This window comes from Alexandromys fortis, unplaced genomic scaffold, assembly GCF_014885135.2.
Source record: "Alexandromys fortis isolate MF-2015 unplaced genomic scaffold, M_Fortis_MF-2015_v1.1 scaffold_158, whole genome shotgun sequence".
Taxonomy (NCBI): domain Eukaryota; kingdom Metazoa; phylum Chordata; class Mammalia; order Rodentia; family Cricetidae; genus Alexandromys; species Alexandromys fortis.
The window spans coordinates 741647-765092 of NW_026068039.1; the positions used below are offsets into that span (position 1 = coordinate 741647).

At 45.1% G+C, this 23446-nt stretch overlaps 2 protein-coding genes and 1 long non-coding RNA gene across 14 annotated transcripts in view; 2 read left to right on the top strand and 1 right to left on the bottom strand.

The window, feature by feature from the left end:
- Positions 1-8359, top strand: part of Paip2b (poly(A) binding protein interacting protein 2B) — a 31887-nt gene extending 23528 nt beyond the window's left edge. For all 8 annotated transcript variants that reach the window (XM_050165372.1, XM_050165376.1, XM_050165371.1 and 5 more), the window contains 2 exons: positions 3262-3438; positions 4507-8359. In XM_050165372.1, the coding sequence (XP_050021329.1) occupies positions 3262-3438; positions 4507-4563 (234 nt within the window). In that variant the 3' untranslated portion in view covers positions 4564-8359. The remainder of the gene's footprint in view (positions 1-3261; positions 3439-4506) is intronic.
- Positions 4840-23446, bottom strand: part of Nagk (N-acetylglucosamine kinase) — a 30329-nt gene continuing 11722 nt past the window's right edge. Inside the window, exons 1-10 of one of the 4 annotated variants that reach the window (XM_050165366.1) lie at positions 18629-18781; positions 17028-17112; positions 16779-16877; positions 15959-16100; positions 15008-15118; positions 14275-14387; positions 13169-13256; positions 12279-12376; positions 11849-11927; positions 4840-11130 (exon numbers count right to left, since the gene is read on the bottom strand). In XM_050165366.1, the coding sequence (XP_050021323.1) occupies positions 10943-11130; positions 11849-11927; positions 12279-12376; positions 13169-13256; positions 14275-14387; positions 15008-15118; positions 15959-16100; positions 16779-16877; positions 17028-17112; positions 18629-18657 (1032 nt within the window). In that variant the 5' untranslated portion in view covers positions 18658-18781 and the 3' untranslated portion in view covers positions 4840-10942. Of the gene's footprint in view, positions 11131-11848; positions 11928-12278; positions 12377-13168; positions 13257-14274; positions 14388-15007; positions 15180-15958; positions 16101-16778; positions 16878-17027; positions 17113-18628; positions 18782-23446 lie in introns of those variants that run through there. The other 3 variants (XM_050165367.1, XM_050165368.1, XM_050165369.1) reach the window with 3 other exon arrangements.
- The window catches only part of LOC126515588 (uncharacterized), a 17228-nt gene continuing 12587 nt past the window's right edge, over positions 18806-23446 (top strand). Inside the window, exons 1-2 of one of the 2 annotated variants that reach the window (XR_007595879.1) lie at positions 18806-18927; positions 22617-22761. This is a non-coding gene — a long non-coding RNA (uncharacterized lncRNA). The remainder of the gene's footprint in view (positions 18928-22616; positions 22762-23446) is intronic. The other variant, XR_007595880.1, reaches the window with a different exon arrangement.

Sequence of the window (23446 nt, forward strand, 5' to 3'; positions counted from 1 at the left end):
GTATCTCATCCTGGAAAGTCATACTAAAATTGTTAAGACAAAAAAATCAAGATTTAAGATGCAGTTTTAAAAATTGATAAGACAAAAGATCTATATCAAGGTTTCCAGGCAAGCCACAATTTCTGAATGGTATGAAAAACATCTTGCCTGTGAAATGGCTCTGTTGATAAAAGCAATTGCTGCCTTGACTTACAGCCTGAGTTAAATCTCTAGGACCCACATGGTAGAAGAAGAAAACAAACTCCCATAAGTTGTCCTCTGACCTTCACATGTGTGCAGTGACACATTGCACCTCCCTCCAATAATAAATAAATAAGCATAATAAAACATTTTAAGGCTATAATCCCTAATCCTAGTATTGATTGTCATTGGGTGGGTTGGAAGATGCACTATCACATGCACCTATGCATGTGGAGGTCAGATGCCAATGCTGTGTGTCTTCCTCTAGCAGCCTCCACTTCAGTTTTTGAAACAGAGTCTCTCTGAATCTGAAGCTGGTGATTGGCTAGACTGGCTGGCCAGTGAGTCCTTAGAGTTCCGTCTCTGCCTCAGGACACTGGGATTACAGGTACATACCACCACACCTAGCTTTTTACATGAATGCTGGGAATCCAAACTCAGGTACTCAGGTTTGTGCCAAAGCACTTTACCTGCTGAGCCATTTCCCCAGTCCCCTTATTGAGCTCTTTTGGGTGAAAATGTTCACTGAAAAGATGGTCATGGTGGTACATGCCTATAATCCCAGCATTTATAACAAGAAGCAAAGGGATCAGGAGTTCAAGGGTCTATTCAAATAAATAGTTGAACAAGGATGAGGCTTTTAGAATCAGATTGAAATGTCATATTGAGAGGGGGAAGACTAAGACCTAAATAAGGAAATATCACTTGTTTGAGGTTTCAGAAAGTAGTGGCACATGGTGGTACATACTTGTAATCCCAGCACTGGGAATTAGAGCCAACAAGAACAGTTCAAGGGCAGCTTCTGATACCTATCAAGTTTGAGCCTATCCACAGATACCTGACACCCTGATCCAGACAGATAACAACAACAGGAAGTATAACTCAATGGGCTGAAGAGACAATTCTACAGTTTTGAGTGCTTGCTGTTCTTGTAGAGGGCAGGACTTTGTTTTCCAGCACCTACATTGTAGCCTACGGCCATCTGTAACTCCAGCTCCAGTAGACCTAGTGCCTTTCTTCTGGCCTTTTCCTTCGCCTGCACACATGTGCACCCCCCCCTCATTAAAAATAATAAAATATTTTTTTTAAAGGAAGGATAACTCAGGAAACTACTTCTTGGAAGAAGAAACACATTAGTTATATTTGTGAATGATTTATATTCATACACAGATAATTTCAATACCAAAGAGAAAAGAGACTTGTGCTAAGTTGAGGGCAAACACCAATTTTATGTAACTTTTAGGATGTGTTGCCACTGGTGAGGCATGACATGGAATGTGGGAAGATGAAACCACTTAGATGGGTGTTAGGGATCTTTTACATACATATTCTCTAACTGGAGGTTTGTTTTGTTTTTTGTTTTTCTTTTTCTGTAAGTTCCTATCATTTCCCCATGGGTATCTAATAGCTAAAGTCAGAACAGGCACAATACTTATTCATGCCTCACAGTTGAGACTTGGGATCTTTTGTTTGGTTTTTTTTTTTTCTTTTTTCTTTTATGTTCTTAGTGCTAATTTCCCAACTATTACACAAAGAATACTGCTATAATAAGAGAAATAGATCACATGGCAAAGTCCTAAAAGAAGCAGCTATAGTAAAATTCTTGAACAGGGAATATGTAAGAGAATGGAAGGAAGGAGTATAGTGGCTTATACCTGTGATCCTAAGACTTGGTAGACTGAGGCAGGGGATTGATGTGAGTTCACAACTAGCCTGAGCTGTATACATACTGAGTTAGTCCAGCCCTGTCACAGAGAGAGAAGTAGAGACTGGACAGAGAAAATAAATGCCAAACATTTCAAACACAAAACTATAAAATCTTAATGGCTTAGAAATACTTTGTAGTTACCTAAGAGCTTCATAACTGTATAATTTATGAGATTTTAAAATGTTTAGGCAATTACACATTTAAGATACTCTTCTTTAGCTGGATAATGGAACATGACTATGATTCTAGCACTTGGGAGGAAAAGGCAGGAGGACCAGAAATTCAAGACCAGCCTCAGCTACATGGAGAGTTCAAGGCCAGCCTGGGATATGTGAAACTGTCTAAAAACAACAGAAACAGTCAAAAACTTGCTATTAGTAACTTTTTCTGAACATATGAGGCACAGTTGAGTGATTTTTTTTTTTGTTGTTGTTGTTTGATTTAGCTTATGGAGGTAATGAGCTATGAACCTGTTACCCAGCAAGAGGTGAGAAAGAGATTTGGCTGGCAAGTGTGGAGTGGCCAATGAGTTCACTGAAATCTGCCAAGTAAACATTGTCTGCAAAGGACTGGAAAATCCTAGATCTTTTTACATCAGTTGGTGACAGTGTTGAGGAAGTATGGAGTAGTTTAAATATTTTGTTCTTGTTTTAAGAGACACTGTATTATGACGTATATTTTTAATAATGTACCAGAAAGTGTTTTCTGTATCTCTCTAAGGTTCTACAAGTATTTTTCTGCCTTGAAGTTCTTATTACTAGAAAAGTGGATCAGGAGCTAATACTGATTTTGATTTAGTTTTCAGTATCCTAATTTCAGGCCAGTTACACACTTCCCATAAAAGATTTATGAAGACCTGAAGTTTCTGCCATTTTGTTTTTATTTTTTTATGGTTATCAGATCAGTTACTTCTCTGTTGCTGTGGTAAGATTCCATGACCAAAAGCAATTTCATGGAGGAAAGGGTTTATTTCAGCTCACAATTCTAGGGAGATATAGTCAGTCCGTCATGGCTGGGTTGAACAACGGACAAGCTTTGACAGTAGAAACGAAGCTGGCTGAGCACATGTTATTTCAAGTTGGAAGCAGAGAGAAAAAAAATAAAAATAAAATGGAGTACATTTGTAAATCTCAAAGCCTGCCCCCACTGATATACTTTCTTCCTCAGGACTCGACCTCATAAAGGTTCTGTGATGTCCCTGAACAGCATCACCAACTAGGGACCAAATATTTATAAACATGAACCAATTGGGAACATTTCTCATTAGCTTTCCTGCCATGGTTCTGAGTGAGGACGTCTGAAGAGAAGTGCTGGGGACCCCAGAGGGATCATGCTCTGGAATAGTTCCTCTTAGTCTTCCCCTTTGTTGGTAGGTGGAAGAAGAGCTGCAGGAGCAAGACTTCTTGGACCGCTGCTTCCAGGAGATGCTGGATGAAGAGGACCAGGACTGGTTCATTCCAGCACGAGACTTGCCTCAGGCTGTGGGACACTTACAGCAGCAGTTAAATGGACTATCAGTCAGCGACAGTCATGAATCTGAGGACATTTTGGTAAGACCTTCAGTAGTTCTACATGTGACATCCTGAAAGGAATATGATGTTTGGAGTCATAGATGTCTGTGTGGCCCTACACCCTACGTCACATCTCTGGAGCCTATCAGCTGACATGTCTTCACCCCTTAAATGGCTTCAGGTTCTGTGAAACTGTAGTCATCAGCCTTCATTTACCCTGATGCTCTCTGCCCTGGGATAAGATTAGAAGTCTTTCTCTTTCACTATCTGTACCTAATGTACTATGGCTCTGCCAGGAAAACTGTTGCTATTAGGAGGAACACACTCCTGACAGGCCAGTTTATACTTAAGTTAAGCCAGAGAAGTGAGTTCCTTGTCTTCTATTGATGTGGCTGGAATTCTGCGAGCACTGTGGTTCCCACATAGCTTGTGAATAGCTGTGGCTTGCAATGAGCCAAGACTCACAAGAACACCAAGGTGCATGGAAAAATGAGAAAAATAGAGGTTCTAGTATCTAAACTGGCTTCATGGAATATTGTTTTTCACCATGTTAATCTGTTCAGTGGCTTGAAGTGCTGTTTTGGAATGAATGTCATTCATAGATTCAGGGGAATATCTTGAAATGGAGTGGAAACAGGAGGCAGGAGCCTCTGAGAACAGTTCAGCCATAGCATGGGCTGATAAGACTCTTCCTTCTTCCCTGAGGCTTACCAAGAAGGGCACTGTGGTGTGGCTCAGTTGTGGAACACTTGCTTAGCATATATCAGAACTCAAAAACAAGATTTAATGATTTGTTACTTTTCTCCCAGTCTTCCCTGTACTTTTATCTCTCTGAAGGGCTAGAGAGTTGAACCTTGTACATGCTAGGCAAGTACTCTATCAATAAGCTTCATCCCTAGCCCGAAAATAAGTTTTAAAGTGTAATAGGATGTGAAAGCAGAAAGATGACCATCAGTATGGGGAGGGATAAGAGGCAGGTAGCAGCAGAGTCAGTGATGCTATAGTGAAACTCATTATTTAGTATGCTAAATTAATTTTTTTATCATGAAAAAAATAATAAAAGTACAGCTTGCTTTGAGTTATATTTTCTCTTGATTTTCATTTCAGAGCAAAAGTAACCTGAATCCAGATGCCAAGGAGTTTATTCCAGGAGTGAAGTACTGAGCTTTTGGAAGCTTCCAGAAGGACTTGTTTTGTCCCCGTACCTGGGGCCAGCAATGCACAAAAAGGCAGCGCTGAAGGGGGGTGGCAAGGGTGTGCAGCCAGGGCGGGTTGGGTTGGGAAGGTGGTTTAACTGGATACTGTGACTGAGTAACGAATGTGCGAGGTACTACTCTCCAAGCTCTCTGAGCATGGCTCTTCTGTTCTGCTGACTTGTTCAGAGAAGTTTCCCATTTTATTTTATTTTTTGAAGAGCTCTTTGGAGTTAAGGAACTGCAGTTGTTTTTTTTTCCCTTGTTAGAAATGTTCTGTCTGTATTCAAGCAAAGTAAGCTGACCAAGGAAAGCAGTATTTAAGAAATATCTTCCCTGCTGTGTATCTGCCAGGAGCAGGGCATCTGGAGAGCGTAAGGAATTTACAGCTGAGTGGTAAGAGGGAAAAATAGAACAGGAGATATAAACCAGTTGCAACATTCAGCTTCCCCACCCCTGACATTTCCATGGTGAAGTGGTGAACTAAGTGGCAGAGAGAGCCCTTGTCTTCTTGCCTGAGCTCTGCTCTACTAAAGAAAACACAGATTGGAAAGTTCTTAGGTGAATGTAACTGGATGGTTGCAAGTTGTACATCAGAAGAGCAGGGCTTGATGGGGGCTGTCATTTAGTTGCTGCTGGCCTGGTGTTGAGCATAGGTGTGTAGCTGCTGTCGCTCATTGTTTACAGGTAAAAGTCACATAGAGTTGCTTTGCCTTCATGATTCTCATGCGGGCTACTCCTGGCCTCTTTCTCTCACAGCTCTAAAAGACACTATTAGCCAAAGTCTGAGACTGACCTTTTGTTGGGCTAGTTGCATCTTGAATCTTCTTGGACAGTTTTGGTTTTGTTTTCCTTAGTCCCATCAATATCTGACTCTTACAGTGTCTTAATTCCCTCAAAGATTTCTGTATTTTTTTTTTTCAAGGAAATACATTTTTCTAAACACTAGCAAGCTGCTCAGCTCAGTTTGGGTGCTTCTCCTGCCTTACAGAGTGATTCCCAGAAACTAAGCTACTGAGGAGTCCTGCCCGAGAATACAACAGAGCTCCTTGGAGCTGTTAATGGGTATTAATGCTCCCACAAACTAACTTTTTTCATTTCCTAAGCTAGGTGCACCCTTAGTTCTACCTGTAACTCACTAGGGTTTGGTTGATCTTCTGTCAAACTGAATTCCACTGGAAGCTGCTGCTGTGAGTAGAGGCGAAGGTGGTAATGTTGAAGGGGAAAGGACAAGCGTCCTCTCCTGTTCATACTCCCAGGACAAGGGATTTGGAGAGGCCTGAGACTGCTGTGGCTTGTGTGTGACTGTCACTGTGCTGTGCATTAACTCTGGAAGGATCATGTAGCTTCCAGTCTGTCAGCTTAGCATGTGGATGTGGGCAGAGATTGGGAGGAAAGGACTGGGGTCTGAAAAGTTGAAACATTTCCCTTTTTCATAAGCTGGTTTTCCAGCTTTCCATTTTGTCTTGGTACCAGGAATAGAACCCAAGGTCTCATTTATGCTAGGTTAGTCCTACCCTTGAGCTGTTCTCAACCCTCCCTTGTTGACTTGTAGACAGCCCCAGCAGTTAAACACAAACTTCCCTGTTTTTCCTATTAAAGTCTCATAGGATGGCATCTTGTGACAGTGGCCTTCTCCCGAGGCCACATGATAGTGACTAGCTCAGGGAACTTGTATGGCCAGACACACATTGACTCCCAAAGCCTCTCCCTCAAGAGACTAGGAACTCCTAGTCCTCTAGGAAGACTTTATTCCTGCTCCAGCTTTTAGCTTGGCTTTCCACTTATAATAAGGAGAAGGGTAAGGGTGGGGCATAAAAAAGATTCTGCCGCAGTCTCCTCTAGGCTTTTGGAGTTCAGAATGCATCAGGATTGCAGGAAGATTCTTGAGAATCTCTATCTGCATATAGTGCATCCTCCTCTGAGTACCTGGCTGTAAAGCCTGTGTAAGCCTGAGGAGGTTTTGTTCTATCCTAAAGTTTTACCCTTTGGAAGCCAAGCTGCTAGTTGTGGTCTAAAAGGCCTACCTTCCTTCCTACTTTGCTGGCTCTTTTTACTTGGATGTCAGTCTCTGTTCTTTTGTCGAGGGTGCATTTGGTTAATACTTCTAGAATGCTGTTGTGTATGCCTGGAAACAAGTGCTGGTATGTTGGGTCTACCTCATAGGCAAGCATGCTGACTCCAGGCTTGGGGTACAGCCAATGAGGCTGAGCTTAGTACATGTGGTATGACTTATTCCTATGGCCCAACTCTTCTTTCATCCAATGTTGTGAGGTAGCATAATTGTGCCCTAGACTACAGGCTCAGCCTTAGTTTGCAAACTTAGCAGAAGACTTTTGGGGTTTCGTAGGTTCCCCCCTTGGGAATCTATACAGCAATATAAAATGTACTTAATAGTTGCTGGTCTGGCTGGCCCCAGTCTTCTTTTATTAGTGACTAAGTTCTAATTGTGATTATTTGACTCTTTAACTTTTTTCTTTTGTTGGGGGAGGGATAAGGGACTGCATAAGATATTGTAGAGGTAGGCAAAACCTAGGTACTGTATTTAAGGGTCTGGGGCTAGTTTCTGTCTATAGTGTACCTGACTTTAGGTTATCATATAAGCAAACTAGAATATAGTCTAAAGATTGATCTTTTTTTTATTGAACCCAGGATTTCACATGTGCTATGCAAGCACTACACCAAGCTGCATTCCCGACCTGTGAGAGGCTAGGTCTTGGTAGCATTCGTATTTCCAAAGTCACAAGAACTATGATTGCTTCACTAACCATGGCTTTAAAATAAATGTTTTTAGTGAACTATTAGGCATTTTCCATATTATTGTTATGTCAAGGGTTTATTTTGACTTTAGAGAGACTAAGATGCAAGTAAAGAGCTCTGCCAGCCAGCACCTTCAATGAGCCAGGAAAGGGGGGCAGCCAGAGTGAACCTCTTGATTGGGGATATGGTAGATGAGCGTGTGACTGGCTGGCTTCCTGAGTTTGTGTCCTGTTGCTAGAGGGGACAGGCCTCTGCAGTAAGAGTATTGGTATTGCATGCTATTAGTCTAGGTTTATAGAATGTCAAGGATAGGAACTTACAGGTCTGACAAATTTGACTAGAAGTTGGAAGTACCCACTTCTTGGAAAAGGTTATCCCAGCCACTCTCATCTGGGAGAACAGGAATGGGAGGCACTAGTTTTGTCAAGTAGGAAGAGAAGAAAGGATGCTGGTGTGTGAAACAGACCCTGAGTGACCTGTCCATTCACAATTGCCATGAGACTCGTTGCCCCCTAGGATGGCTCAGTGCAGTGGATGTGAGCGCCTCCAAAGTCCATTCTGCTACCTGGAGGATGTCACCAGACTTAGACATCTTCTAGACTTCACAGTCTGGAAGGAGGTGGGACTCTTTTTCCTATGTTTAGTCTCCCACAAGAAGCTGCTGGTGGTGATGGGAACAGAGAAGGAGTCTGCCCAGGCAAACATTAGACTGCATACTACCCTGCTGTCATACACCACACTGCTGGACCCCAGAACATAAGACCCACTGCTCTCTTCAAGATGTCAAGCTTAGGAGCCACACTTCTCCTGTTCTTGGGGAACAGGAGGAAATTGAAAGGACCAAAGGACAGATATGCTTTTTTTTTTTTAATGTAAAAACCTTCCTACATTTTTGTTGCTAAAAGTATAATTTAAATGGAAGATTTGATGAGCTTTCCTCCCAAATTTACCTTATACCTTTTCTTTAAAATGAATAAACAATAAAAATTCCAGGTTACTTAATACTATTTTTTTCTTCTTGGTTCTTAAGATCAAACTCAGGACCTCACAGCTAGGCAGCATCCTGTTACTGAGGCTCTCCTTACCCCTGGGATACTAAAAGCATTTTGAGTTATAATCTTGCTCTGTGGTCCAGACTAGACTTGAACCTCTGGTCCTCCTGCCTCAGCCTCTCCAGTGCTAAGATTATAGGTATGGACCACCTGGCTGTCCTAAATATCTTAATATTGTACTGTTATTAAATTGTTTTTTGGTGCAAGGGTAAAGTGGAAGATTTCGTGCATGGCTGGGGAAGTGTTCCAACACTAAACTACATCCCTTGACTATAAAATGTCTTTCCTGTAAAGTGGTATCATGTTTCACTCTATCAACATATAAAAAGAGAATTTTGTCCTGCCAATTGTGAACCTTCAAAAATATTTAACAGCAGGTTGTGAGTGGTACTCATCTTTAATCTCAGGACTTGGAAAGAGGCAGAGGCAGGTAAATCTCTAGTTTGAGGCAAGTTCAGACTACCCGGGTCTACATGAGACTGTCTATAAAAGTTAATAAACTAGTGCTTGAAAAATGGAAACAAGACCCCTAAAACAGCTTTGAGCTGGGGTAGTTCACCAGTGATGCCTATCATACGAATCAGGAACTCACTGGGTTGTGTCCAAGTCACTGAGTTTAGGAACTTTTAGTGCTGGAGCAACCACCATATTCACTTCTCCCAGTAAGCTTTCATACGCTGGTCCCCAGGCCCTGGTGTGGATAATGCACCTCTTTGTGGACATTTCATGTCAATGGACTCAAACAGTATATGGTCTCTTAATTTGGTACTTTTTTTAAACATGTTTTTTCAGTGTTGAGCAGTTTCCTGTTGAGTACGCTGCACTTTGTCAGAGAGCGCCTTAAGGTTGGGTTTTAGCCTCCTCAGCTCCATTGGCTCTCCACCTCCACTTTGGCAAGTCCTCTGTTAACAGGCCGAGAGCTGTGTGTCGTAGGAGCCTCGGCCACTGCAGATTCCTATGATCCTCAACCTTCCGCAAAACATTGTGCTGTCTACTGCAGCTCAGAACCCAAGCATCTGAGGCCCATTTCATAACGAGCACAAGTGGACAGGGAATGAAACTACATAGTGTTTCACTCAGAGTCAATGTTGAAGACTGCAGCTTTCTAGTCATGTCCATGGGTATTAGAGTTGTACTAACTCTGCTGGACTCCTGAGGTGATGGTGATGTACATAGGAGGGAGGGCCAGAGTGATGGAGGAGCCAGTGGAGCAAAGCAGCCTGATGATGCCCAGGCTGCCTCGCACCTCCAAGTAAACCTAGGCCCAGTCTCTGGACCCTTGTCCCTGTTGCAAATGTTTAAAAGCTTGTTGCTCACAGGGCTTTTCAAATCTAAAAACAAGCTGGAGAGATGGCTCAGCAGTTAAGAGAGAGCATGACTTCTCCTGGTTCAATTCCCAGTGCCCACATTGAAGCTTACAACCATCTGAAACTCCAGTCAGAGACAGGATCTGATTTTTTTTTTTCCTGGTCCCTGCAGGCAGACACACAGTGTAAACAAATGCAGGTAGAACACCCAAACATAAAATTAACAACAAAACCCTAAAAAGTTTTCCTAAAAACACCAAAAATGGGGGGAGGGTTACTTAAAATTTTTGCTTTGTAAATCAAATGGCATCTGTATAAAAACTCAACAAATGAGAATAAATGCACTTGCTGAGGAAGCACCTTCCTGGCTAAACCTGGCTCCCTCCTTTCATGTGTATTGACAGTTGTACTGTGCAGGAGTTAGAGAGAGGGGAAATAGAACCCAGAGGTTAAAACACTAGCATTGTTGCACATCCAGACCTGGTTAATCTTAGGTGCCAACGGTTATTGGGAATGACAACGGTGTCTCTGAGCAAAAGTATCTTCCTGGAAGGATTAGCTTCAGGAGAAAGACCTTCCCTGCAGGGCTGGCAGCAGCAGCCTTCCTACAAAGGTCTGAGAGGGAAGTGCCCCACTGTAACCACAGCCAGGTGAGCAGCAATGAGGAGCAGGCAGGCCACTGAGTTAAGCAGTACCTACTTGACCTATAGGGAGGGGCCTACAGGGATTTATTCAGACTAAAAAAAAAAAAACAATAAAATGCCCTGTGTGCCTATAGCTACCAAATCTAAGGTTAAATAAAAATTGAGACTAGAATCGTACTGTTCCTCCACGTCCTACTGGGAACCTTGGGGGAGGGTGTGATGGATCTTGGGTCATTCCCCAGGAAGTGGGCATGGAGACAGATTAGTTCCATCATAAGGCATTGTAATTCTGCCAGGAGGAACTTGGGTCCCAGCTCCTGGCAGTCAAAAGTATGTGGTGTGGAAATGGGAGGTGCAGGGCCATTATATGCTTAAAAGCCTGGTGGATGCACCTAAACCAGCAAGTACCTGAATCTGCTAGGAACCTGCTGGAAGTGTGGAGGACATAACAGCATATGCTGAACGTGATACAGAGCATCCTACTGGGGAGGGGGTAAAGTGCATTTATTTGATTCCATGTGTTTTTAACAAAGAAAAATCTCCCTTCTAACATTCACTGTCAGCTGGATGGCAAGGAGGTACAGCCCCTAGAAGGTATGGGAATAGAAGGCAGCAGCATTGATACTGTAGTCCATGGGAAGGTGGTATCCAATGTGCCTGGCTCCCAGGCTGGCACCCCCCAGTGCAGAAGAGTATCGTAGCTTCATCAGGGTGAAGCTGGAAAAGGAGTTCTGAGCCTGCAGCTCTCGGCCCTGGGTCAGCGCCAGGAGAAAGCCTGGAAGAAAACACGGAAGAGAACAAAAACTGAATCTTCAGTGGAGATGCTAGAGACCACATTCCTAACACAGAGGCACCATGATGCTGTGGGTCCTGGAACTAGCAGCCCAAGGAACCCATATTCCTCAACTACTACAGAGTATGCACCAATACCCACAACTTCTTGATGCCAGAATCTAGTAGGGCTCCTTGAGCTGTTTCAGAATCTAATGAAACCCTGAAACTGGCTGAACTGAGGCTGCCATGCTAAAGTCCTTATGGTCAGAATGGTAACTAAGGGTGCTACCACATGTTATCATACACTAGTCTAAGCCCTAAGGGGCTGGAGAGATGGCTCAGTGATTAAGGGTATTTGCTGCTCTTCAGAGGACCTGGGTTCAGTACCTAGCACCCACATGGTGGCTCACAATACCTGTAACTCCAGTTCTACCCTCCTTGGGCACTGCACACCCATGGTGGACAGACATACATACTAGCAAAAATACCCACAAAACATAAAAGCAAATAAATCTTTAAAAGTGATTAAATATATCATTGGGAATAAAACATCTTTTGCCACCTCAAGAGCTTGAGCTATACAGTAGAGAACAGGTTTATTAGCAAGCACACACCCCAGGAGGAAGTCATGGGAGCCAGATGAGAATAAAGGGCCCAACTTTACCCTCTTTTCCAGCTGTACCCTTTGTCTTCATCCACACCTGCCCACCCAGACTCACCTTCCTTCAACAGCTCCCAGCTCTTCCACACTGAGCCCACACACACAATGGGGAGGCCAAGCTTCCCTTGGAACAAGACCTGAGAAGGCAGAAAATGGAACATTGCAGGCAGATCCTAACCCTAAACCTTGCTCAGGGCCTCAGGGATATTTCCTCCGACTAGCTTCTGTCCAAGACACTCTCCCTCTGGTAGGGAAACTGAACGTAAACTCAAGCAAAAAAGGGGGACGGGGGAGGAAAACAGAAGTCACGAAAGTGAGGCAGAAAAGAGGAAAGGAATGGTCAAATGGAGGACAGCACCACATGAAGCCAGTCTACATATTCAGAGGCATCAAAGCAAAAAGACTATGATGGAGCAGTCTTACCACCCCAGGCCAAGGGTCAGACCCTGTCCAGCTGCCACCCACCATTGTGTCTTGCCTCAACTCACCGGGTCAATCTCTGGCAAAACTGCTACGATGTGTCTGCCCAGCATCTCCCCAGCCTTCCTGAAGATGTACCGAGAAAGGGGATCCCCCTGCTGTGCGCCTGAGGCAGGGAGAAAGAGGCTGGAGAATACAGGAAGCAGGCTACTCTAGCCACTCCATTAGATAAGGCAGCAAGCTCAGGCCAAGACTATGTTAGGATGGATGCCCACATTGGTAAAGCAAGCTTCTTCCCACCATTCCAGATACCTCCCAGTGCCCTACTGGAAGCAGCTTACTAAGCTTTGAGAAGAGCCTCCTCCACCCCACCAGTGCAGTCGGACCAGACTCCAGTGAACTATTAAACTACATTACTGTGTCTGTTCCTGTGAGTCTATAAGCCCTGTGGACAAGGGACCCTATCTGAGAAGACCAATGATACTCCTGTTGGTAACCAGCACTTTCAGCAGTGTGCTGATGGTTAATCCCATTCTGGCTGATGTTTTGAGCCTTAGTCCTGAGATAACACAAGTAGGGTGTCCTAGGACTAAGTAAGCACCTTAGAGGAGCAGACCTCACAGTGAAAAAGGCAATGTGTGACATGCAGACTTTTCCCAAAGCCAACACAAGCTGCCTGAACTTTCCAATCCCTGCCAACAGTCAGTACTACTTCAAGTTCTCAAACCAAGGTCTTCAGATTGTAGCAGTCACATGGCCACCCGGGAGATAAACATAGGCAATCCAGTGCTGTCTGGTCCCACCTTCACCCTATTCACCACCAAGCAAGTTGAACTACAGACTCCAAGTTACTTGTAGAGACAGCCACCAGCACATAGGCTAGCCTTAAACATGCATGACCCACCATTAGACATGCTTTTGGATAACCAAGCTACAAACAAGCTGGCATTTGCAGTACCTTCTGCAATTTTCTGGCAAAACCCAGCAAACCTGGATTTATCAAAATCCCTATACAAATGGGTGAGGATTCCTAGCCGATCTGGCACCTGAGGAATACAAGAGGAGACACAGTCATAAGACGCAAAACCCCTAGTCTGTCACCCAGAGTGGCCTTCCCAGTGTCTCTATTGGAATGACCAAAATATTCTGGAACTTTTTTTTAAGCTTTAAAAATTAGAGGAATTTGAGATTTATCATTTGAGTAATTTTGTTTTCCTCAAGATCAAATTCACTGAAAAACTCTTGAAAAGATTGTTTTAGTTAAAGATCAGTCCCTTACAGTCCTACACACAGTAGCAGACCAAAGATTCTGAGAAGTACTGCAACCAAGGAATTCATTGCCCAAACTGTCTTCCACTACCAACAACCTAACAGGTCACCCCTTTGAGTCCCCAAGTATGCAGAGATTCTCCAGAGTACATTTTAGTGGGAGTGGGATAAATGTTAGCATCCACAAAAACATTACTAAGTGTTTTATACACTTGTCTCATTTGGCTTTGCTTAAATGTTTGCAAAAATGCTAAAATTCCTAAGAGGAAGTGATGTGGGATGTCCTTCTGTATATGTGTTGCTTTTATTGGTTGATAAATAAAGCTATTTCGGCCAATGGCTTAGTAGAGTAAAGTCAGGCGGGAAATCCGAATAGAGATAGAGTAGGCAGAGTCAAGGAGATGCCAAGTAGTCGCAGGAGAAAGATGCCAGAACATGACTGGTAAGCCACAGCCTCATGGTAATATACAGATTAATAGAAATTGGTTAATTTAATATGTAAGAGCTAGCTAGGAATATGCCTGAGCCATTGGCCAAACAGTGTTATAATTATATAGTTTATGTGTGATTATTCAGGTCTGAGCAGCTGGGAAACAAAAGTGCAGTCTCTGTTTGCAAGGAACTGCAGCCACACTGGTCTGAACACATGCCACACTACTCTGAATCCTGTCCTTATCCACCACTTTCCCACCATGCTGTCCTGGTCCACCTGGAAACCCCATCCCTTTCTGCAGCTTCCCCGTGGGTTCCCCAGTGTCCTACATTAGGTGCACATGACTGTGGGGTAGGCAGTACCTGGAAATAGTTGAACATGGCCTGCTTGACATAGCCAATATCATGAGGAGCTGCCTCCAGGTTGTCAATGGAGTCAAACACGATTTTCACAGCTTGGTGTGCAATCCAGTAGGCTTCCGGGAGCAGAGGGAAAGAAGACAGCAGCCAGTCACTGGCCATCTCCTCACCAAGAAGGACTCTCAAGCCCAAGATCAGTCAGTGGTTCCCAGTAGGGAGGGAGGCTTAATCAAACTACCTGACAGACCCAGGCCAGGGAAAGCTGGTAGGAAGACTGAGTACACCTGTCACACTGGCACCCATTCAAAGACAAGGGTGGTAAGCTGTCACACACAGCTGCAGTCACAGCACGAGCTGGACCCAAAAGCCACCCAAGAGATATATACACGCTGCCCCAAAAGTAGTGTCGGTGGGAAGTATGTCCTGTCCAGATCCCTTTCCCACTAGCAGAGAATCTCTGGATAGCTATGGCCTTAACCTTCAGTTTGAATCCTTCCCTTAGGTCTCCAAAAGTCAACAGAAGTAGGCTGCACCACCATGCCATAAACTGAACCTCGGGTATGAGAGGCTACTAAGGAGAAAGATGGTGATTCTGGGATTCTCCCAACACTATCCTGTACTCAGAAACACGTTTAGGAGCTATTTAGGGATACCTGTTTAGGTTTGGGGACCAAGAGGGCAGGAAAGGGGAGAGGAGTCGCAGGAAGGGGTATGTCCAGGCCCTATGTGTGCTCACCCGAGCCTTCGTCTCCCATCATATGACCCCAGCCACCGCAGCCACTCTCAGAGCCATCGGGGTTGATAAGCCTGCAGTTGGAGCCTGTTCCCGCGATGAGCACGATCCCACCTGGGGAGAAGGCATGGGGGCTCAGTGTGGACAAGGGCCCGCACAGAGCAGCAGCTTCCCACTGCAAAAGATAGGACAGAAACAAGCCCTACAGTGAAGGATCACCACCCAGCCTCCCAGAGCAAGCAGCCCACTTGCTTCCTGTCCAGGGGATGGAGGAAGAATACAAGTCTACATTGCTTCAAGGGAACATGGCTCCCTGCCAGCCAGACTTCAAATATCTTGGCTTTATTGAGTACCTAATGCCAGACACTACAGCAGACCTGTTCTTACAGTGAGGATCAGCACCCTAAATCATACAGGCAGCCACTCCCACTTCTACAAAAGTGAAACCCTTCCACAACTTCTCAAAGATGAGAGAGCTATCAAATCAGAGGCTAGGCACATTTCATTTTTGAGATGGTCTCATAAGGTGACCCTGGCTGACCTAAGATTTTTTTTTATGTAGAACAGGCTGGCCTTAAACTTGCAGTGATCTGCCTGCTTCTGTCTCCTGAGAGCTGGTGTAAAGGGTGTTCACTGGCATGCCTTGTGAGACTCAGTTATATACCAGCACACTACCATACCCAGAATCCCACACTTTCTCCTCAGTACCACCAGCTCCTGCCCCCCACCCAGAGATTCCACTTCCCACCCAGACACTTAACCTGCCCTCCTTCCTCCTCTGTCTCCGGTCCCTGGTCTAGCAAGGGTATAATATGCTCAGGAAAGGCCAGTTGGGAGATAGTAATAGAGGCTGCCTTGCAGATATCTGTAAGAGAAGTTTTGCTAGTTAAAAGTAAAGAGCTTCCCCCATAAGAAAGCTCATTCTCGGCCCCCACGCCTCCTTCACGTTCTCACCATCCGGTGTAGCTGTGGCGATGGAACCCGCTGCATCAGTGGTGATTATGTAACTTTCACTCAGGTAGGGAAATCGGCCCCTCAACTCCTCTATCAGGAGCCTCACTGCATCCTCCTGCTCCCCACCACTCAGGGACAGGCCCTAGGCCACAAGAGAGAGGAACACGCTGAGCAGATCTTTTCTTAACCCCCTCCTTCTAACACCCAGCTAGCCGTACCCTGTTCATCCGATCTAGCCCCTCCACCCAGAGCAAGCCCTTAGAAGGTCATGCCTGCAGGAACAGCCTGGCCTAGGAAAGGGTGGAGGAAAGGAAGACACAGGCAAAGGAGCAAGGTGAGGGGATATGGAGAAAGCAGCTTGGCTTGACATACATGGGGTCTGGCTGTGCCTGCACATCTCCCTTGCATATCTGGGAAGTAGCCAGAGTCACAGCAACCTGGGAGGAAGAAGAGCTAACATTTAAAGAGCCCTCTAGACTACAGGGAGCTGACCATTTTGGAATAAATCACATTATCTCACTTTCCCAAAAAGTCCTAGTATATGTATTTGCAAAATGAGGAAACGAGGCTGAGAGAAAGTAACTGACTTAAGGGACACTATACTGAGTGGCAGAGCTGAGATTCAAATCAAGGCACCAATGGATATCTGGAGCCCCATGCTCTTAAAAAGCATTCTCAGCTTACAGATGATCACTGAAGCCACAAGAATGGGCAGGATCGAGGGCCCTGGCCCTGGAGACCTTTCCCTCTCATCAGACTCTGTAATCACACTGGCCACCTGCGTCAGCACTGCTAATGGCCCCTGCTCCAGCCAACTCACCAGGCTTCGAAGGGGGACCAGAGGATCCACTCCAGCCTTCTGTTTGGCCATGTTCACCATCTCGTTGATCCTCTCCACACACTTGTCTGTGCCAATCAGCTAGCCCCAACAGGGAAGGAGGAGTTAAAAGGCTTGCAGGACCTGTGCTGCCCATACCAGTTGCTATGAGGCCCAGCCACCACCTCAACAGGAGTTACAGCACATTAGATAAGAGCCAAGCCCTGTGGTCCCCTCAAGATGGCGGTTTACCCAGTGGTTTGTGCTCAGTCCATCTGCTTCTGACAGGATCTGCCCATTCTCAGAAAGTAAAAGGACTTTGGACCGTGTGCCTCCCCTATAAAACACAATAGGGAGGGCTCAGTCCTGCTAAAACTGCAGACAGCGAGAGCCAAGCTTGCACAGTAGCCTCTTAGAGTCAAGAGTAGAGACAGCTTCAGCAAACTCAACCTCTATCCCCAAACCTACTTGTTCAGTGTCTGCTGCACTCTGGAGAGGGAAATGTGGCCTTTCTCATGTTTCTCTGGCAGGTCTTACTTCCCCTGCAGGATCCCACTTACTTATCACTTAGACCTTACAACTTGTCTGATGTGGGCTTTTCCAAGACACATAAGCCCGAGCTAGCGAGGACTGCTCTGAATTAAGAGTGTATCGTTTCATGTCTGCTTCTCATTGTGACCACCACTAGGTGAAGCTCCAGATTGATTTCCTGTCTTCCTAACAGGCCCAGAGCCTGGCCAAGGCAACATATGGGAAATGCATCAGAGGAGAAAAGCAGGCCTCTGCTCCTCTCACAACGGCCAAGAGCCACTTTGGAAACCAATCTCCTGCCACCAGGTCTTCAAGACACTTACAAGAAATGGTCACCAGGCAGGGAGAAATTCATACAGACTTCAGCAACTAAACCCTTTCAAGTTAAATTCGTGGGGTAAGTGGTATGGAGGAAGAGTGACATTTGGAAGGGCAATGTCCTACTGACCAGCACTTCTTGAAATGTAAATCAAGACTCGATGATTCAACTAAAGAGGACATCAAGTTCTGAGGGGATATCAATGCATGAGACAGCAGACTAAGAATCCAAAATCACCCCCTGACAATTAGGGAAAATTAAGCTCTACCTTCCAGATGACTATAATAAGGTTAGGTGCAAACTCCTACAATGTGCTGAGGGTTTTTCCTTGTTTGTTTTTAATGTGTCACACACACACACCAAAAAGAAGCCAGAAGACATCCATCCACCTTAGCAATTCACAGAGAGAGACTTCAGGGTCAGTCAGCAGTGAGCTGCTAGGACGCCAGACCCTCCTCCTGGCACATCCTGGTTCGACACACCCACATCCACAAAATGCTTGTCACGCGCAGGGGCCATGGCAAACCACCATCTTGCTCTCCCTTGTCTTTGCTTTACACATGTGGCAACTGAGGCCCAAAGCGGGCACACTTCTCACCCAAAGCCATGCCCGGCAGAGCTACCTCCTAAAGTCCAACAGACCAGGTTCTGAACCAGAGAATAAGGTAACCAAGGGCCTTCGGGACTGACAGCAGTGGACGGTCTCGGTCATAGGACAAGGCAATGTTCTGGTGGCAGCTGCTCAACTCCCGGGTTCCCTTGGCTATAAATCTCAGTCTGGGCTTCCGCCTCTTCCCCAAGTCTACCCGCGACCGACAACTTCCCACCTGACCCCAGCTCTGCACAAGTCTCCCAGGTTTAGATGAGAGCCCTGAGACGGAGCGGAGGTGGCAGCCGGGAGGGGCGTGGTCGCGCAGTGGAACACAAAGGCACCGGGAGTGGAGCAGGCCGCCGCCCCCTGACCCGCTCCCTGACAGACGGCCTCGGCCCGTCCAGCGCTCACCCTTCCACGCCGCCATAGAGCGCGGCCATGCTAGCGCTGCCACCACAGATCGCTCTGTTGCAAACCCGCTCTCAGTCGGTGGACTCTCTCCTACCGCCGCAGAGCCGCCCCCCATCCCGTCACGTGACCACCGCGCGCAGGCGCGGGTGCGGACGGTGCCGCCTCTCTCGCCTGGCTGGGCCCCTCCCGGCCCTTTCCGGTTCTTTCCAGCCCATTCTTTTCCTGCCCTGTGCTTCCGCTCGGAGGCAGAGCCGCAACCGAGAAGCCTGGGAATGTGAACGAGGCAAGACTGCAACCAGGTCACTACCGCGCGGTTAATTATGGGGCGCGCATGCGCAGTCGCATGCCGAGGCCTTCTCAGAGTCTGGCGGAAATGCTCGAGGGCCAGGCCTGGAGTCAAGGTTTAGTCCCAGCCACTCAAATGCAGCTCTGGAACACAATGGTGGCTCGGCCTGCTAAAAGCTGGCATTCGTAGACCTTATATAACCTTCTGGCCACCACTTGCTCCCCTATTCTAAAATGTGTAAAGGAAGGGAAGGAGGAAGATGCCATCAGGTCTGACAGAAGAGTGGCTCCTGTGTGCTACCTCAGGCTCCTGCAGGTGGCTTTAGGCCTGCTAGGAGCAGGTTCGATGGCCAGGAGGGCTGTCTGCTGCCCGTAACATTTCTTTGAGACATCCATAGGGCTAGCCTGCCTCCTATCTAACCTCTGCCCTCCGTGCCTGCCTCCTGTGGAAAAAAATTTAACTAGGATTCTTTTTCCCTTGCGAGACTATTCTCAAAGGGACAAGAATTTCTTAGCAGAGTGTTTTAAAATTAGAAACACAGACTAGCAAGGACACACCTGGTGATAAAGACAGCGGAGTAACCTAGTCTGAAAACAAAGAACAAGATGACATAGCAGGATGGGAAAGAGCAAAAGACCTTGCACCCCGTGCCAAAGCAGCTCTGAAAGGCTTGCTTGTAATTTCAACTTTAAAAACTACACACACACACACATACACACACACACACACACACACACACACACACACACACACACACACACACCGGCAAAGGAATCTTTTAACTCCTCTCTACCTCGCTCCAACAGGGTGTCGGAGATGAGTTCCGAACTAGTTCTATTACGCTGGCAATAAAACCTTGCTAATTGCAGTCCGGTCTCTCTGATTTTTGGTGGTCTCCCTAGGGGTCGCAATCTGACACAACACCCTGACAGTTAATTAGCTCTGGCTGTGTTTTGAAGTGAATAGTTGGGAAGGTGGGTGGACACACAGGTCTCATTTATCCCAAACTAACCTCAAACTCTGGCTGAGGTGACATTAAACTTCTGCTTCACTTGCTCTCCGCCTCCCAAATGCTGAGATGTAAATTGTTGGTGTAGGCATCTAGGAGCCACGAGACACAGACCACCCAAAGGAAGTTCTTCCAACCACTGTCACCTGCCAGTGTTGGGCCTAGCCTGATAAGCTAAATGAAGCAGTGAGTCTCAGTAGTTTACCCTAAGGTAATAATACCTGGTTGCTGGAAGGACCAGAAACTGAGATTACCTGGGCACCACCCAGGAACAGACCATCCAAAGGAAATACCTAACATTCCAACTGTTGTAGATAGGATCACCTGCCCTCAGACAGTCACCAGGAAAACCCCTAGACAAATTCTGAAAGAGAATCTTGGCCTTTTTGGATAGAGGAACAGTAGAGGTAGGACTGGCGGCTGCTCCCTGCTTCTCTGATATTTTCGTTTTGACTCCAATATTTGACTACAGACTTATTTATTTATTCTTGGGTTTTTGATTTTTTTGAGACACAGGTTCTCTGTATAACAGTCCTAGCTAGACCAGGCTGGCCTTGAACTCAAAGACACAGAAATTCACTTGCCCCTGCCTCCCAAGTGCTGGGATTAAAGGCATGTGCCACCACTGCCCAGCTGACAATTTTTTATTATTAAAGATTAGTTAGATAAATGCTTCATGTGGCATCCAAATTCACAAGCTAGCCGCTTGCCCGTGGCTTTGCAGCTACCCACCCCCTACAGGAGCAGCACCCTCATTTTCTTCCCCAAGCCCTCTGAGTGAGTCTGGGATTTTTCTCTTGCAACCTCTCTACAGCAATCTCTACAAGCCCCAAACTCCACTGATGCCTGGGCTCCAATCACCGCTGGAGTTAGCCCCACACCAACAGTGAGCTCGGCCTTCGGGCCATTCTGTGCTTTCACTTCCCACCTGCCACAGGTGCCACTTTCACATGCCCCCTGCCTCTTTGAGATGGCTGGCTCAAGGGTTGTGGCTTTCGGCGGATCCCTCCTCAGGCTGCTGGCAAATGGCCATGTCCGTGTTCTCCACCCAGACGTGCTACATAGTAACAGCCAGCCTTACACTTGGCCATCAGCGGCAGCAGATTTGGGGAAACAACTTGTAATTCTTAAAAGGGGGGAATAGGTTTTTTAAAAAGAGAAAGAGAGAGAGAGAGAGAGAGAGAGAGAGAGAGAGAGAGAGAGAGAGAGAGTTTTTTTCTCATGTTAAAAATGGGAAACACTATTATGATGGCAGAAGTTAGATCTCTCTATGATTCCACAATCAATAGCTTAAAAATGGAACAATTAAATGAGGGGGTAATTAGCTTAGCTGGGATTTACATAAAGTCAATTATAATCATTATTGGTTTGGTAATTCTTGTTTTATCCCTAAAAAAGTTGATTAATATTAGTGCCAAGATACAGGCATTAGAAAAAGTTACTGAAGAAAATAATGCAATTTTGACTGATAAGTTACGAACCTTAGAAAAACTTATTAAAACAAATAATAGAAGTATTCAGACAAAGATCAAGGAATTTAAAGGAGAGCTAGCCTCACCATCATAAAATTTGAGAGGGGCAGCCCATGGTTGTTAGAAAACCAATCTTATGGAGAAGTAAAATGTAATTGTATATAAATATTAAATTTGAGATTTAAGGAAGAGGTTTCATATGGTATGCATTCACCCTAAGTGAAATGGATATTAAACTCACGAGCAACTCAGCAGAATTGTCCCTCAAGACATTGGAAGCTGGTCCTCAATTACAATAACCTAAAGCTATAGAAGAACAAAATAAGGCTAGAGGTATTAATATTCCTTAAGGTTAACTGCTATGTGAAGACAAGTATGCTGGATTGTAAAGACAATTTGAATTTAATGACCACACCTTGGTGCTATGTCAGTCAGCAGCCTTAAATGCTTGGGACAAGGTTAAAGAATCAGAAAAAGAGTTCTGAGTCATATACTAAAATTATGTAAGGTCCAAAAGAAGCCTTCACTGATTGTTTCTGCAAAAGTTTACCCCAGCTATAAATAGAATAGCATTAGATCCAGAAGTCAGACAAATATTAATTGATTCTTTGGCTTTTAAAAATGGTAATTCTGAATGCAAAAAGATGATCGGGCCTCTAAAGGCAAGATCGGCAGCAATGGATGAATGGATTGGAAACACAGATGATATTGAATTTCATACTTGTGATCCAACTTTAATAGGAGAAGTAATCTCTAAAGGTTTTAAGAGAAGACAGACTGTCAGATGACTATCGCAAGCAAGGTCATCTCAATAGGAATTGTAGGAAAGGCATTCCTAGAAACAATGTTTTTTCTTTTCTAGAGATAATTGAAAAAGAAGGTCCCTTGATGTGGGAAGCCCTTCTGTATATGTGTTGATTTATTAGTTAATTAATAAAGAAGCTACTTTGGCCTGTGACAGGGCAGAATAGAACTAGATGAGAAAACTAAACTGAATGCTGGGAGAAAGTAGGTGGAGTCAGTGAAATGTGATGTAGCAGCAGGAAGAGACAGATGCTAGAACTTTGCCAGGTAAGCCACAGCCATGTGGAGATATACAGATTACTAGAAATGGGTTAACTTAAGATATAAGAGCGAGCTAGCAATATGCTTAAGAGATTGGCCAAGCAGTGATTTAATTAATATAGTTTCTGAGTGTTTGTTTCTTGTCTGGGCGTCCAGGAATGACTAAGCAGTCTCCACCAACAGTCCCTGCTTTCTGGAATATGCAGAAGGTGTGGCAAAGGCTGAATTGGATTAATGAATGCAGATGAACCAGGGAAAATGAAACAGTTTTTTACATATTACAAAATAAAGCATATTACAGGTAAATCACACAAACCTACACAATAAGCAGTTATATAAAGATCTAATTGTACTTTTGTACTTTTAAAAATATGCTTATTAAACAGAAAGGGGTAACAGAGACCCTCAGAGATAGATTTACAACGCTTTATTAACTTTAAATTTTCTAAATGCTAATGAGAAAGGAATGATAGCTGTGGAGGGACACTGGATGATAGAAAAAACTGCTGAGTTAAATCAGCCTGTATACTATAAAGATGTGTTGACCTCAGAATGGAAACCAATACTTGTGTTACATTGGTAGAAATTAGTATGTCCAGACCTGCTTTTTTCTTAGGACCATTTGTTGAAATAGGAGTGGCAGGGCTGCGTCCCCGGCACCCGGCTGCCCGCATGGCTAGGTTATGCCCCGAAATAATTACACGGAAACTGTATTCTTTCAAACACTGCCTGGCCCATAAGTTCCAGTTTCTTATTGGCTAGCTCTTACATATTGTTCTAACCCATTTATAATATTCTGTGTAGCCCACGAGCTGGCTTACCAGGGAGGATCTTAACCTGCGTCTATCTGGAGTGGGAGAATCATGGCGACTCCTCAACTCAGCTTCTTTCTCCCAGAATTCTGTTCTGTTTTCTCCACCCACCTAAGGGTTGGCCTATCAAATGGGCCTAGGCAGTTTCTTTATTAATAAGAAATCACTCCCACA